The sequence below is a fragment of the Gorilla gorilla genome, chromosome 19 (assembly GCF_029281585.2).
Source record: "Gorilla gorilla gorilla isolate KB3781 chromosome 19, NHGRI_mGorGor1-v2.1_pri, whole genome shotgun sequence".
NCBI lineage: Eukaryota > Metazoa > Chordata > Mammalia > Primates > Hominidae > Gorilla > Gorilla gorilla.
The window spans coordinates 105,523,766-105,537,884 of NC_073243.2; the positions used below are offsets into that span (position 1 = coordinate 105,523,766).

The window sequence follows — 14,119 nt, forward strand, 5'->3', positions numbered from 1 at the left end:
CACCGGTATGAGAAAGTTGAGAGAAAACTTCCCCGACAGTTACGGCCTCAAGTTATTTCCCAGTAGGCAAACTGCAGGATAGAGGTGAGAAAGTGTTCGAATTCTAAGTTTGAGGAAATACAGAAAAAAAGAGCAAGACATAAAAGGGGAATATAAGGCCTGGATTTGGTTTAGAAAGATGTCTATTAAAATAGAAAGGACTCAGTTCATAAGAGGTCGGGCCTCTGGACCTGAACAAAATCCATCCTAAATTCAATACTGGATAACAGGAAGGCAAGGTGAAAAAGAGGAAGGGAAAATATTAGCAAGCTTGAAATACACAGAATTGAAAATGGCTTAAGACACTTCTGCACTGGATGTCACCCATTTAAACAATGGACAAATGCAGTGTGAGAGAAGCAACTCCCAGGAAACATTCTGCGTATGTGGTGGACGTTCCCTCTGGCATATGAGAATCACATCCAGCGAACCTTGATCCATTTCTCCCAATTTTCTTCTAAGTTGTGGGTTGAATTCTGACTTGAAAAACGTCAGCTGGCAATGACACTAGAACTGTGTCAAAAGAATATAATAGAGGATAATATTATCAGACTCTGCACTCACCAGCCTATTCCCAACTCACAGAAAAGCACTGGTCAGAAAAACTAGAACATTTAAGGCACGGAGGCCAAGGCAGCAGGATTTCTTCACAAAACAAAGGAAAATGAGGCTGCAACCAAAGTAGGTTATCAGGCGGTTCATTGGTTAGTGAAGCAAGGAAAGCTGCGCATCAATGGTGAGTTAATCAACAGCAGCAACCAAAGAGGCGCGTCCAGAGAATACACACTTGTTTCTCACAATTAGCCTTTTGGGGAGAACACTTGCTAGAGGAGTTAAGGACACTGGGAGCAACCTCAACAGTCAATTTAAGCAAGGCAGGACCAGATGCAGTGGCTCATGCCTGTAATCCCAGCACTTCGGGAGGCCAAGGCAGGTAGATGGCTGTGACTAGCCTGGGCAACATGGCGAAACCCCCTCTCTACAAAAAATACGAAAATTAGCTGGGTGTGGTGGTACATGCCCGTAGTCCCAGCTACTTGGGAGACTGAGGTGGGAGGATCATCGGAGCCTGGGAGGTGGAGGCTGCAATGAGCTGAGGATCATGCCACTGCACTCCAGCTTGGGTGACAGAGTGAGATCCTGTCTCAAAATAATAATTAAAAAAAAAAAAGCAAGGCAGATGATGAGCAGTCTTTGTCAGCTCTGGGTGAGTCTATGGATGTTACTGATATGGCTCAGTTGTTTATTTGAGGAGTTCACATCAAGGCTGAAGTGAATGAAGGCTTAGGCTCTTTAGATAGTCTGTGTAGAACAACTACCGGTGAGAATATTTTCAAAGATGTTGAGAAAACACAAATTTAGTAGAATCCAAAGTGGAATCTGCTAAGCTGTTGCAAATGATGGTGATAAAAATGTATGGGACAAAAACAAACAAACAAATTACAAACTTACAAAGCTTGTAAAAATGTAAGGTGTTTCATGCGATTCTTTGTATCAGCAGGTCTTTTGCAGAAAATCTATTGTGTGTGATTAAGCCCATAGTGTCAACAGTGAATGACAATCCCTCTCATGGACTCAACTATCATCAGTTCTCTAACTTTTTGTCACAAATAAGCTGACTATGCCGATTTGTCCCACGTAAATACACCAGTTTGATGGCTTAATAAAGTTCTATCACATTATTTTGAGCTCAGAGCTGAGACTGAAACTTTTCTGAGCAAGAACTGCCCTCACCACCATTATTGAGTTCTGAAGGGCTTAAGTAGCTTTTACTGCAGACTTGATAATAAATTCAACCTAAAGCTGCAAGGCAAAACAGCACTCGTGCAAAACTCATACTGTGTTAAAGTCATTTTGATGACAACTGACATTGTTCCAATCACAAGTCATATCAAACTGCGTTCTGTACTTTCCATGCTACTAAAATTAAAAGAAGTGAGCTCTCCATGCTCACATAAGTTTGCAGTGGATATAAATTCTAAGTTTAAATACAGTGTGTTTGTGAACCTGGATTTCCATATTTCAAAATCCATTTAACTGTGCAGTGGAAGAGTTGCCATCTAATCTTCCATAGGAAGATATGAATCTGTAACGTAATACCATATGGAAAGGCAAAGATCAAGAGAAGAATCTAACAGGATTCCATGAGTGCCTTCCAAGTGATGATCATGCTCAATTAAAATCATATACATGTGGACTGATGTCAACGCTTCCATTTATAGAGATAAAATACGTAAAATCTCATGACAGATCAACACTAAGAGAGGAACATTTACAATAGATGTTGATAATAGGAAACACTAACTTTGAATCCCAATAAGTGAAATGTTATCCCTCACCAAGAAAAGAATTCTATTCTTCTCATTAGACATATATTACAAAAAATGCACTAAGATAATATATTTTGAATTTACCACTGAAACTTTTGTGAAAATGTGTTTTCTCTCATCGTAAATACCTACCCAGTATCTTGGCCCACAAAGCCTAAGATATGCACTACCTGGCTCTTTCCAGAAAAGCCTGCTGACAATTAGTCTGAATTAGCACAAGTGTGTTATATTTTGGAGACATCAACTTGACATCAACTTGCTCAGGGCACTGGTGCTACATGGCTGCAGCTGCTGCGGTCTAGGTTTGGCTGTGCTCTGGGAGTGAGGACGTGCTTCTGCGTAGCTGCATTTTTGAATGACTTCTGCTCTAGCACATGCCCTCGATAAGACATTCACAAAGAACCTCAGGATAAGATTTGTCCCTCTTTTTTGTCTCATGTGAATGTCTGAGAACTGCAAGGACTGGAAACCGAGCCTTACAAAGATCGACACCAGTCTCTTCTGGTGTTCTCTGATTCCTGCCCTGGAAGGGGACACCAGTAACCCTGATGCCTATAGGCCTGTCATAAAACCGCTGAAGTCAACAGAGTGGTGGACAGGGGAGAGGAGGGGAATGCTGCCTCTGCCTCCAGCTGCTAGGAGAAGGTGAGATCTTCTTCCTGACTTCCCTCCCTCTAGAGAGCTCTGACTTGGACCTAGGCACTCTGCTCCAAGGAAGCGCTCTGCCCCTCTCAGCATCTCCTGGAAGGCTTTTCTTCTTGCGGGCCATTCCCTTTAGCTTTACTCAGTTTACTTCCTTGGAAATCCATTGTTGTCGGCAAAGATTTTCCTTTGACTGTGGCCAATTTGGAACTCACGTGGGGTGGGGTCGGGAAGAAGGTGTCTGGGCATGGCTTTTACCTGAGTCTTTGTTTAGACTCTAGAGGGACGACAGCACTTGAGAGAGTGCAGCGAACCCCAGGCATAAATGACAGGGTCCTACTTAGGGCCATGGGGCCAATTTCAGATAGCAAGGAAGGTGGGTGCACCTGCCTGGACATAAATTACTCATGGAACTCACAGCACATCAGTCTGCGGCCCAGACTACCCCAGTTAGGACAGGCATGGGCACTCACAGCCCCTTCTCCTACACCATCCCATTCGCACCCAAAATCACCCTTCCATAGAGGAACAATGGGAAACAACTATTCCCTCTCTTTGAGAAAATAAAGGATTGAACAAGAAGGTGACAGTCCCTTAAGATGGAAACCATTTTTAAGAGAAACTATGAAGCACTTGGATTAAAAAGGATGTTAAGTAATGTGTCATATATCTGTTTTCTGTTCTGATTACAAGCTAACGAATACAAAACAGTTAGGTCTGGGAAGCTACACAGAGATTCTGTTTGCTGATTAATCAGAGTAAATGTAAGATTAAATCTGACACTTCATTCTCTGTCATGTTACAATTTTCCTATTTTATCTTATTTCTTTCCAGGCAAAGAACAAGGCTTTGGCCTGGTGTGGTGGTAATCCCATCACTTTGGGAGGCCAAGGAAGGAGGACTGTTTGAGCCCAGGAGTTCCGAGACCAGACCAGGCAACATTGGGAGACCCCATCTCAATTGAAAAAAAAAAAAAGAATAAGACTTGCTTTTCATCAAGTTGTTTTTATCACCCATGAAAACTGCAAACCTTGGTGTCTGTGAGGCCACCAGGAATGGGAGACATGTTTGATGATGGAGCTGAACTGAGAGTATTAATGAGCCAGAATTTATTTGGTGCTTTAATGGCCAGGACGATTTGCAGTTGCCTTTTGGTTGAGTTTACAAGCTTAGATATAATATAAAAGTGCATCTTATAGCTCCTTATCAAAGTGTTTCTAATAATTCCTAATGCTATACTAAATGCCCTTTTTTTACACTGCAAAACTGTGACTATTATCCCTATTTTACAGATCAGAACGTGGAAGCTCACAGGAATATGGCGACATGGCCAGAGAACATCACAGTGGCAGGGCTGGCTGGCAATGTCCCTTTTCCCAGGTGCTCCAGCCACCACACCATGAGGACCCGTTGAGACATGGGAATGTCTGGCTCAAGCATATGAAATCCTCACTGTCAGTCATTTTCATTAAGTGTTTCTATTAAGTCAGAAGAAATACTTACCAACTGCTAAAAGTAGGTTACAAGATGTTGTATGTGTTTGTATGTATGTATCTCCACTGCTTAGAAAAACACTTATTAAAAACAATGAAAGATATGGGAAAAAGATAATACCACAATATCGTCAGTTTTATCTCTAAGATGAAATTATAGGCAACTTTTCTTTCTTTCCTTGAATTACTTTCTAAGTTTTCTACAACAAGCATGTATTTCACCTTTAAGTTTGTTCACATACAATATTGACAAGTATCTTAAGTCCTGGCACCTAACATTCAGAACAGACAGAATGAGAGACATGGAGAAATTCAATTTCCTGGGCTAAATTCAATTTCCTAAAAAGGCTTGGAGAAAATCAGGCGAAATTAATAAACAAGCAAACACAGATTATCCATCTAAGGAAAAAGAAAGCACCCTATAAGCACCCAGGAAGAAAAATGGATTATTGAAAAGAACAAAATCAGCGGGGCTGCCTCCATGTCCATTCTTACTGTCCGCGAGGGCTGTGGGGTGGCACCCACACAAGGGCACTGAGAACTCCGAGCTTCTCAAACGTCTGCTCCTAAGCAGCACTTGAGTGATTTCTCCAGCTATTCAAACCGGCAGAATTACCCATACAGTATAAACCCAAGTAACTGGTAAATAACTGTTCATACTCATATGCTCGATGGGATCTGCTCCAAAGGGGAAAGACTCAAAATATAGCACAGTATGCATTCCAGAGGATGAAAATGCAAGCAACTACTTTGAATGACTATTCTTTAAAGCGTTTAAAGTAAGATGTTTGGGTTTTGTCGTCTTGCAAGCAAGTTCTATGCCTGTTTAATTCACACAGGGAACTAAAGAAGTATGTCGTGAAATATTTTCCCAATAAACTGGAATAATAATCCCTTGGTTTACTTATAACAACAAGGCATTTATTCAGCAAATGATTTGAGTCTCAAAGCGACTGGACGTCATCTTTCAGGACAACCTATAATGTTGTACCCCCAAGTTTGGGAACAATGAAATAGAGAATTTGGTTATATGGGAGTAATTTAGGCCATGGTGGATTTAATAATTTTTAAATGTTTAAAACTGAGAGTGGTTAATTTTAATGATCGACTTTATAGCTTTTTTCCCCTAACAACTTGAGACCATTGAAATCTATGGCACTTCCTAGATTTGGGTCTGTTCCTTTCGCCTAGCCTTTCCTTCTGTAAAAGACTTTTGAAATGATGGCCAAAGTGCACAGCTGCCAACAAAGCATGCTTAAAATAAGTGCTTGGCTATCATTATTTCACTTTTCATCATCCTACACTTTTGAATAGAAGTTTTTCTTTTCTCAGATTATTCCAATCTATGAGGCAAGGGCCAAGGATTCAGTATGCCCTTATTAAAACAAATTAATTAGAAGGCCGTTAGGCTGAGATGGTGTCTTGTGTCTTACATAAGCACATGGAAACCCAACAGTGGAAGGAAACTTAAAGCAATCAGAAACTGCCAAGTGACTTCTAATGAGAGATTGTGCCAAGCAGAAACCACCCACTAACCTCCGGAACTTTCCACTCTGACCAATCAAATGCTTCCTTTGTCTTGCTTGTGCAAACACGTCTTACAAAATCGCTTTCCCACACACCTTCTAGGTGGAGCTCATACTGCTTGTGGTTTGGTGCTGCTTCATGAATTGGTCTGCTCCAAAAAACGCTATGACTTCTTTTTAAGATGGAGTTTAGCGCTTGTTGCCCAGGCTGGACTGCACCTCCACCTCTGGGTTCAAGCGATTCTCCTGCCTCAGCCTCCCAAGTAGCTGGGATTACAGGCATGCGCCACCACACCCAGCTAAATTTTGTATTTTTAGTAGAGACAGGGTTTCAGCATGTTGGTCAGGATGGTCTTGAACTCCTGACCTCATGTGATCCACCTTCCTCGGCCTCCCAGCGTGCTGGGATTACAGGCATGAGCCACTGCGCCCAACCTAAAAAACTACAATTTTAATGCACCTGAGTTTATCTTTTAACACACTTCACCCTCAAAGTTCCCTGCTCTGTTTTAACATTACCCACCACACGTTTAAAAGTGAAGCTGGGCTAGGCTCCCCACAAGAGCCCATTAATAGGATTACATGAGAGATAGAAGGAATCAAAGTAGGTGCAATGTTTTGAGGCACCATCATCAGAGATAAAGACAAAAGCAAAGTCCCACAAGGTCATGGACCTGGCTGAGTACAAACCTGGGACAGGTGTCAGAAAGAGGAGGCCTCTGGGCATCTGACTGTGTGCACTCTGGGCACCATTTGGCCACCAGCCCTAACGAAGGCAGTCACTGAGGACTCCCGTGGCAAGCGGCACCTCCTGCTCAGGCTCCTTGGAGTTATTTGTTAAATGAATGTGCAATGCAGAGACAATCCCCTGACTAATTCACTGCTGATAGTGGGGAAGGAAAATCCATGAGCAAAGCAGCCTGGGTTCAGGGAATACTGAACAAAGCTGCATGGGTGGAGAGAAAGAGCCTGAGGTCAGGCACAGTCTGCAAAGCCCCCCAGAGACTCCCACACAGTTCAGAGCTAATGCCCTTGACTCCGGGAGACTTTTCCTGTGTCTAGCAAAGCAGGATTTACAAACGAGGGTAGAAAAAGACCAGTGGGGAAGAGTGAAGAAGCCCAGCAAGAACCAACACAGGTGATGAGGACCTGGGTTACAGCACCAGCCCAGGGAGACAAAATAGAGGGCCAGGGAATAGGGTAAATGCAGCGGGGCGTCACTGTAACCAGAGCAGAGGGCAAAGGTGAAGAGTAGGCACAGGCTTCGGAAGGCCCTACGGAGGCCTGCCAGGAGGCTGGGGAAGGCACCTGCCTCCAGGGGCTGCCACCATGCCAGACGCCACTCCATGCTCTACATGACTAGGGCCCCAGTGAGACGCTGCCGCCCCTGCACCCAAGAACCCAAGCGCCCTGGGATCAGAAGGAGGCTTCAGCACAGATAGGAGGCAGGCAATCCTTGTCGCTACCACGAGCCCTAAAGATGTTCCTGAAAATGTCCTTTGCCCTCCTGGGGGAACTGGTCAGGACCACAGCTCGTCCTGCATCACGGCTATCCCCCCACCCCAGCCCTGTCCCCTTCCAGGCAGCCTGTCCTTCCCTCCCTGGTGTTTGTGTCCAAAAGACCCCATAGATTCTCCATAACCTGTCTTTTACTCTTCAACTCAAAGGGAATGTCTTGTCACTATATCCCCAGCACAACGCCAGGTCCAGAAATCCTCACTGGCATGTAAGTCTTCCCTAAGTGTTTGCTGAATAAATACATGAAAGCGCACCATTCCCTCTATCCCTTCCTTCACCTTTCCTCCCTCCTTGACCTGACTGTCCTGTACTCATTGTTCCCAGAACTGTCAGTTGCTCTGGGAAGAGCTGTAGCTCTGCTGCTGCCTTTAGGCCTCATGGACTGTGAAAAGTCCCTGGACCTGGCTCTGGTCCTTGCCACTCCCAAAAGAGGCTCTAGCTCCCCAAGGCAGGGCCCAACCTCACTCCAGCAAAACCTCACAGGTCAGCACAGGGCCTGTGTGCACACCTGTCAGGTTGTGTAAGGTGCTACTGGCTCTGCCTGGCCAGCGCCTCCTCAGGCTCACTTTTCTCCTGCCTTTCATAAGAGTCATCCTTGTACCCACAGCCTTCTCTCACCGGGTGTGGTGTTCTCCGTTCTCTGCAGGGCCCTGTGCAAATAAAGGGCTCCAGGACGCTTCCAGGGGCTGCTGGGATGGTTTGTGTTCAGTGCTAAATGCTGTTTCCACTCTGGTTCTCTTCCAAGTGCTCATGACTTAGATCAAGTGACTGTTTAATAAATTAGTTGCTTGGGTAGAATGGAAAATGTTTATCTTTTCTATTTGGAAAACGTAAATGTCCCCAAACCACATAGACTATGTACACAATAACATGTACAACTCAAAAAAAAAATAGCCTAGCAGTTTAAAAAAAAAACTATACCTGACCCAGCCAATCCTCTTGGAGCAGCTTTTAAACTATTAGTATAGGAAGTGGGCTTTCATCCCAGCAGCTCCTTATCCAACAGCCTCAGGGAAGACAGCAGCATGCTGTGTCTCCGTGTTCTACTCTGTATGAATGAGCTGTTCAAGTTCTATCATTCAAGGTGACTCTGGCCCTTTGGGAGGCTGCATTCATTTTTCTGCTTGAGTGAATGTAGGTACAATGAAACATGATGTCTCAAGTTAAAAAGCTTCCACTTGGGATGTCAGGCAAAACTTTGTAAAGTGTTCCCTTGATTTCCAACACCACAGTTTTGCTGGCATATGAGGCTGGCAGCAGTGCACATGAATGACACACAGAGTACATGTCTGGATGTGCATTCACAGCAATGCCAAATAGTGCTAGGTATCGTGTACTGAGCACTCAGATGCGCCAGCACCATGCAAGCATTTTAGGGAGTTGCCTTTGCTCTAAATTCATGTGATCCCACACGGGGGTTCCATCACCATGCCCATTCTACAGGTGGGGAAACCTTGCTGCGGGGCAGCTTAGTAACTCATCCGGGGTCATGAGTGATGGGTCTAGGATAGCACCGAATACTCTGACCTGAGATTGCTTTTAGCCATAAAGAAACAGACATACAGCTTCTGGTATATTTATGGAAAAGTATATACAAACAGCAAAGTCTGACTAATATTCAAATTGTAGCAATGGTTGATCCCAGTCCAAAAAAAAAAAAAATAAAGCAATGGTAAAGAGTTTCAGGCACACAGTACTCACTAACCCTCTGATGAATGTTGACTTGCCCTTCTTTAAAGTGCAAGTCATCAAAGCACACTGAGGACACAGACTGCACCAGTTACAGGGTAAGGTGCTGGTTTTCAGGGAACTCAGGTACCAAAAACTGTGCTGGGTACAACACTGGTTCCAAGCAGTGGAGCTGTGTACTTTCTCTTCGCTGGAATGCATGATACCAGGAGAAAGAAGAGAGGCTTATAAACACACACTGAGTTCTTCCTGTCTCTCTGGGAAGTGAGTGTTTTAAGGTGGGACCCCAAATCAGAAAAGTTGGGTAAACTGCCCATAGTCACACAGCCAGTGAGTTCAACTTCCTTGGGTGTAGAGACATCCTTTTTAACTGTGAAGCTTTCCAGAGCCTGAATGAAAACGTTTAAAATTTAATTTTGAACTTTCGACCTGTCGTTTGCTTTGGCTGTGTAAAAGCCAAAAGACACGACCTGGAGAGAACCCCAACTTATTAGAAGGCTTGAAGATTTCAGACACAGCCAGTTTTCAACTATTCAAAAAAACAAAAACCTTGAAAGATTTAGAAGTCATCTTTAAGACTTCGTTTGTTTAAGGTTTAAGGTTGCTGCCTGGAAAGCCACCCCCACAATCCTGGGGTCCCTTGCATAAGGTGGACATGAAAGTCTCTGAAAGTGATCAAGCCTATAAGGAGAAACTGCTAGGCAGTTTTAGGACACCAGGTTTCCAGTTGCAGCTGATCACTTGGCTGGGAGAAAACAGCTCCACCATCACCAAAGATACCAAAAGGGGAACCGGCAGAAAGGAGTAGAAACCAGTGGCCCTCAAGACCGAAGACCATCAGCATTAGACTCTAGGCCAACCCCCTCCCCCCCCGCCCCCCACAGTCGTGATCTAAGGGAACAAAATCTAGTCTTCATTTTTATTTTACATTTTTACTTTTTAACTCTTCATTTTTATATATTTAATTTTGAGACAGATTCTCGCTCTGTCACCCAGGCTGGAGGGCAGTGGCGAGATCTCGGCTCACTGTAACCTCCGCCTCTCGGGTTCAAGCGATTCTTCCATCTCAGACTCCCGAGTAACTGGGATTACAGACAGGCGCCACCGCGCCCGGCTAAGGAAACCAAACCTAGGACCACTGAGTGGCTCTTTCCAGATCAGTTTCATCATGTTTTTTTCCATCACTCCCTTCCAGTCCTTTGTTTCCTGCCCTTTCTAGACGAATCCCTTCTGGTTTCCAAACTCCCGGGGCCGGGGGACTCGGGGAAGGGCACCCGTGCAGATGGGGGACGCCCCGGGGGATCTGGCAGGGAGAGGGCATCTGGGTGGGGGAGGCTTCGGGGAGAGGGCACCGGGCAGTGAGGGGAGGGTCGGAGAGGACGCCGGGCCGGGAGTAGGGTAGGGGGCCGGGGACCGGGGACGTTACCGATGCCCGTAGTGGACGAGGAACATGGCCAGGAGGATGCAGTTGGGCGCGCTGCGGAGACGCGGGGCGGACTCGCTGGCGTACTGGTAGAGCGGCAGGGCCAGCGAGGGCAGCTCCTGCACCACCCAGGCGGCCCGCGCCGGCACTCGGAGCCTGTGGCTGGGCAGCGCGTGGCGGCCGTACACTGAGTTCGTCTGACGATTCCGTGCGAAGACCGCGCAGCCCACGGCGCACTGCAGGTAGGCGAGCGCGGCCAGCAGGTGCTCCTCCGCCACCCCCGTCGCCGTTGCCATCGCCAGGGCTGGGCAGCGTGCTCCATGCCCCAGAGGCCGCGGCGGGCAACATATAGGGCGGTGGCGCGGGGGCAGGAGGGGCGGCGACCGGAGGGGCGGCTACCGGAGTCCCGCACTGCCGGGACACTGCAGAAAGTGTTCTCAATTCAGGCTTCTCCGGGGTAGCCTGGGCTGTGGGCGCGGCCCCGGGGGCGGGGCGAGCACTTGCGCGGGGAGGGACCTGCAAGCGCCCCACCCACGCCGGGGCCGCAGTAACCCCGCGCCGCTCTGCGCACGCGCGGCTTCAGGCTGTCCGCGGAGTTCCCTGAGCCCGCGTGGGAAACCTGGGTGCTTCGCGCGGAGACGCCTTGTGGCTGCTTCCTGGAGCGTTTTTTTCCCCTTAGAGCTGTTCGCTGTTTTCTCTCTCACGCCGCTTTTCTGAAAGACGGGTTGTGCGCTTTGGGCTTATTCCTGGACGGTCCCCAAAGGTCCCCGAAAGGACCAGGCCCGGACACGTGGGGCCTTGGTTTCCGGCCGGAAGTCCCGGGAGGTGTAGGGCTAGATTTCTGGCCGTGGCGGGCCGGTTTCTGCGTGCTGCGTGCGCGGCCGCGTGGGCTATGGGGCGGCGGTCGCGGGGCCGGCGGCTCCAGCAACAGCAGCGGCCGGAGGACGCGGAGGATGGCGCCGAGGGTGGTGGAAAGCGCGGCGAGGCGGTAGGAGCCGGGACCCGGCGGGCGGGCCAGGGGCTCCTCCTGGGCTTCCCGGACCCCGAGGCCTGCGAGGCGGCGGCGAGGGGGCGGCTCCTCGGGCCTCGGGGTAGACGTCTCTTTCCTTCCTCAGGGCTGGGAAGGAGGCTACCCCGAGATCGTCAAGGAGAACAAGCTGTTCGAGCACTACTACCAGGAGCTCAAGATCGTGCCCGAGGGCGAGTGGGGCCAGTTCATGGACGCTCTCAGGGAGCCGCTCCCGGCCACTTTAAGAATTACTGGTTACAAAAGGTAGGGAGGCAGTGCCTGATTTTTTGGGAGTTGGGGCCAGGATGCTGGAGGTTAAAGGCGACGGTGTTTTCTTCGACAAGTGTTACAGTGCCAGAGAACCGTGGCGTTTCAGCGGTTTGGATTCAGGAAGCATTGAGGTGGGGAGCACAGGGTCCAATGAAATGGTCACGGAGGTATTGCAGGCGCAAGGTTAGAAGACGAAATGAAAATGAGATCTGAGGAAGATTCGGCTCCTGGGGAATCTTCCAGGAGGGAAGCTGAGGGTCTTACCTTTTGGAACGTAAGAGAATTTATAGAGAATGCATAAAACCCCTTGGTCCTCCCCCCCTCCGCGCCCCCCCCATCTTTGTAGTTACATCTTTCTAAATGAGTCGCAAGTAAAACTATAACTGTAGGGTATGGTTAGGAGAGAAGGAATGCAGTGTTGCTCTTAGGGCTCAGTGTGGATTGCTTAAATTTTGAAGGCATACAGTGTAAAAGTAGACTGAAGAATGTTTACTCTCCATGCAAAAGTTGGTTTTAGTTTTAAAACACTTGCAGTCTTAAGAAGATACAATGTATTAACTTAGCTTTTTAGATCAGTTTGAAACTTCCTTATTTTTCAATAGCCACGCAAAAGAGATTCTCCATTGCTTAAAGAACAAATATTTTAAGGAATTGGAGGACCTGGAGGTGGACGGTCAGAAAGTTGAAGTTCCACAGCCACTGAGTTGGTAGGTACCACAATGCTTCATGCCGAATATTTATTTGGGATATTAATCTCTATCACTTGAATTATATTTCTTGGTACTGCATTTGCTGTTAACATGAAAGAGCCGGGTATATTTGCAAACTTCCTAATGTTCTAGTACCTGGTGCTTTTATCAACATTACATTGCTACGCAAGTTTTCATGCGATTTGCGATTTGCAGCTTTATGAGTCACTGATTTCAGCCAGCTCTTCCTAGTACATCCAGCCTCTTCCTTTATGTCACCACTTCCGTCAGCTCCATGTTACAGCCCTTGTTTTCTCACATCAAAACTGTTGCAGAGTGGCTTCTTTGCCTTCAGAAAAAGGACAGACTTAGCTTGACAACAGTCTCCTGGTAGGTAGTCTCTTAGTGTTTTCCATTACAGACAGGTTACCACTGTCTGCTGTCAGGTTGTCTCCTGGTACTTCGCAGTACAGACTGCACCAGCCAATGTAGCATTTCCGAGTCTCAGCACCCAAGCGTGCTACTACTCTGGGAGCTACCTCTTTCTTTACCTGTCCTGGAGGTGCCTTCTGGGTTACCTATTCCTCATGGTTTGGTTCTAGTCTCGGTTGTATGAAGGTGATCCCTTGTGCTGATAGCATCTTTTAAAGATGCTTAGAGAACTCCGCAGGCGCCAGTCCTTCAGTTAACTTGTAAGTGGGAAAGTCGTTATTATTAACTTTGAGGTATTGAGTTCTCAGAAAAGAAAAGTAATGCACGAAAAGGTGAATTAAGCCGTTTTTTGTTTGTTTGTTTGTTTTGAGATGGAGTCTCACTCTGTCGCCCAGGCTGGAGTGCAGTGGCACCATCTTGGCTCACTGCAAGCTCCACCTCCCTGGTTCACGCCATTCTCTTGCCTCAGCCTCCCGAGTAGCTGGGACTACAGGTGCCCGCCACCACGCCCGGCCAATTTTTCTGTATTTTCAGTAGAGACGGGGTTTCACCTTGTTAGCCAGGATGGTCTCATCTCCTGACCTCATGATCCGCCCCCCTTGGCCTCCCAAAGTGCTGGGATTACAGGCGTGAGCCACTGCGCCCTGCCAAATTAAGCGTTTTGCATCAACTTTTGAGGTTTTGACTATTCCAGTACGTAATGTTATCTTTCCTTTTTAGATAACCTTTAGTGTTTGCAAATCAAGGTCAGATTTTCATTAATCGTGGGATACAGATTTGCTTGTTTTTCTTTCATTGGCTATTTGGATTTTCATTGTCCATATCACAGGTAAGCATATACATTCACAATGAATGCTGACTGGCCAAACATTAAGTCAGTATTCAACCAGTATCAAGACCGAATATCACCATCACGGAATGCGTTGCTGGGATATAGGAATAAATATGACCAACATCGTGAAACCCTGTCTCTACTAAAAATACAAAAATTAGACAGGCATGGTGGCACACGCCTGTAATCCCAGACACTAGGGAGGCTGAGGCATGGGAATCGCTCGA

The 14,119-nt window shown here is 46.9% G+C and overlaps 2 protein-coding genes across 4 annotated transcripts in view; one reads left to right on the forward strand and one right to left on the reverse strand.

Moving 5' to 3' along the window:
- The window catches only part of SRD5A1 (steroid 5 alpha-reductase 1), a 36,296-nt gene extending 25,071 nt beyond the window's left edge, over positions 1-11,225 (reverse strand). The window contains exon 1 of one of the 2 annotated variants that reach the window (XM_004059060.5): positions 10,664-11,225. In XM_004059060.5, the coding sequence (XP_004059108.1) occupies positions 10,664-10,956 (293 nt within the window). In that variant the 5' untranslated portion in view covers positions 10,957-11,225. The remainder of the gene's footprint in view (positions 1-10,663) is intronic. The other variant, XM_019013418.4, reaches the window with a different exon arrangement.
- NSUN2 (NOP2/Sun RNA methyltransferase 2) overlaps positions 10,896-14,119 on the forward strand; it is a 34,577-nt gene continuing 31,353 nt past the window's right edge. Inside the window, exons 1-3 of one of the 2 annotated variants that reach the window (XM_019013420.3) lie at positions 10,896-11,648; positions 11,776-11,933; positions 12,542-12,646. In XM_019013420.3, the coding sequence (XP_018868965.1) occupies positions 11,553-11,648; positions 11,776-11,933; positions 12,542-12,646 (359 nt within the window). In that variant the 5' untranslated portion in view covers positions 10,896-11,552. The remainder of the gene's footprint in view (positions 11,649-11,775; positions 11,934-12,541; positions 12,647-14,119) is intronic. The other variant, XM_019013421.4, reaches the window with a different exon arrangement.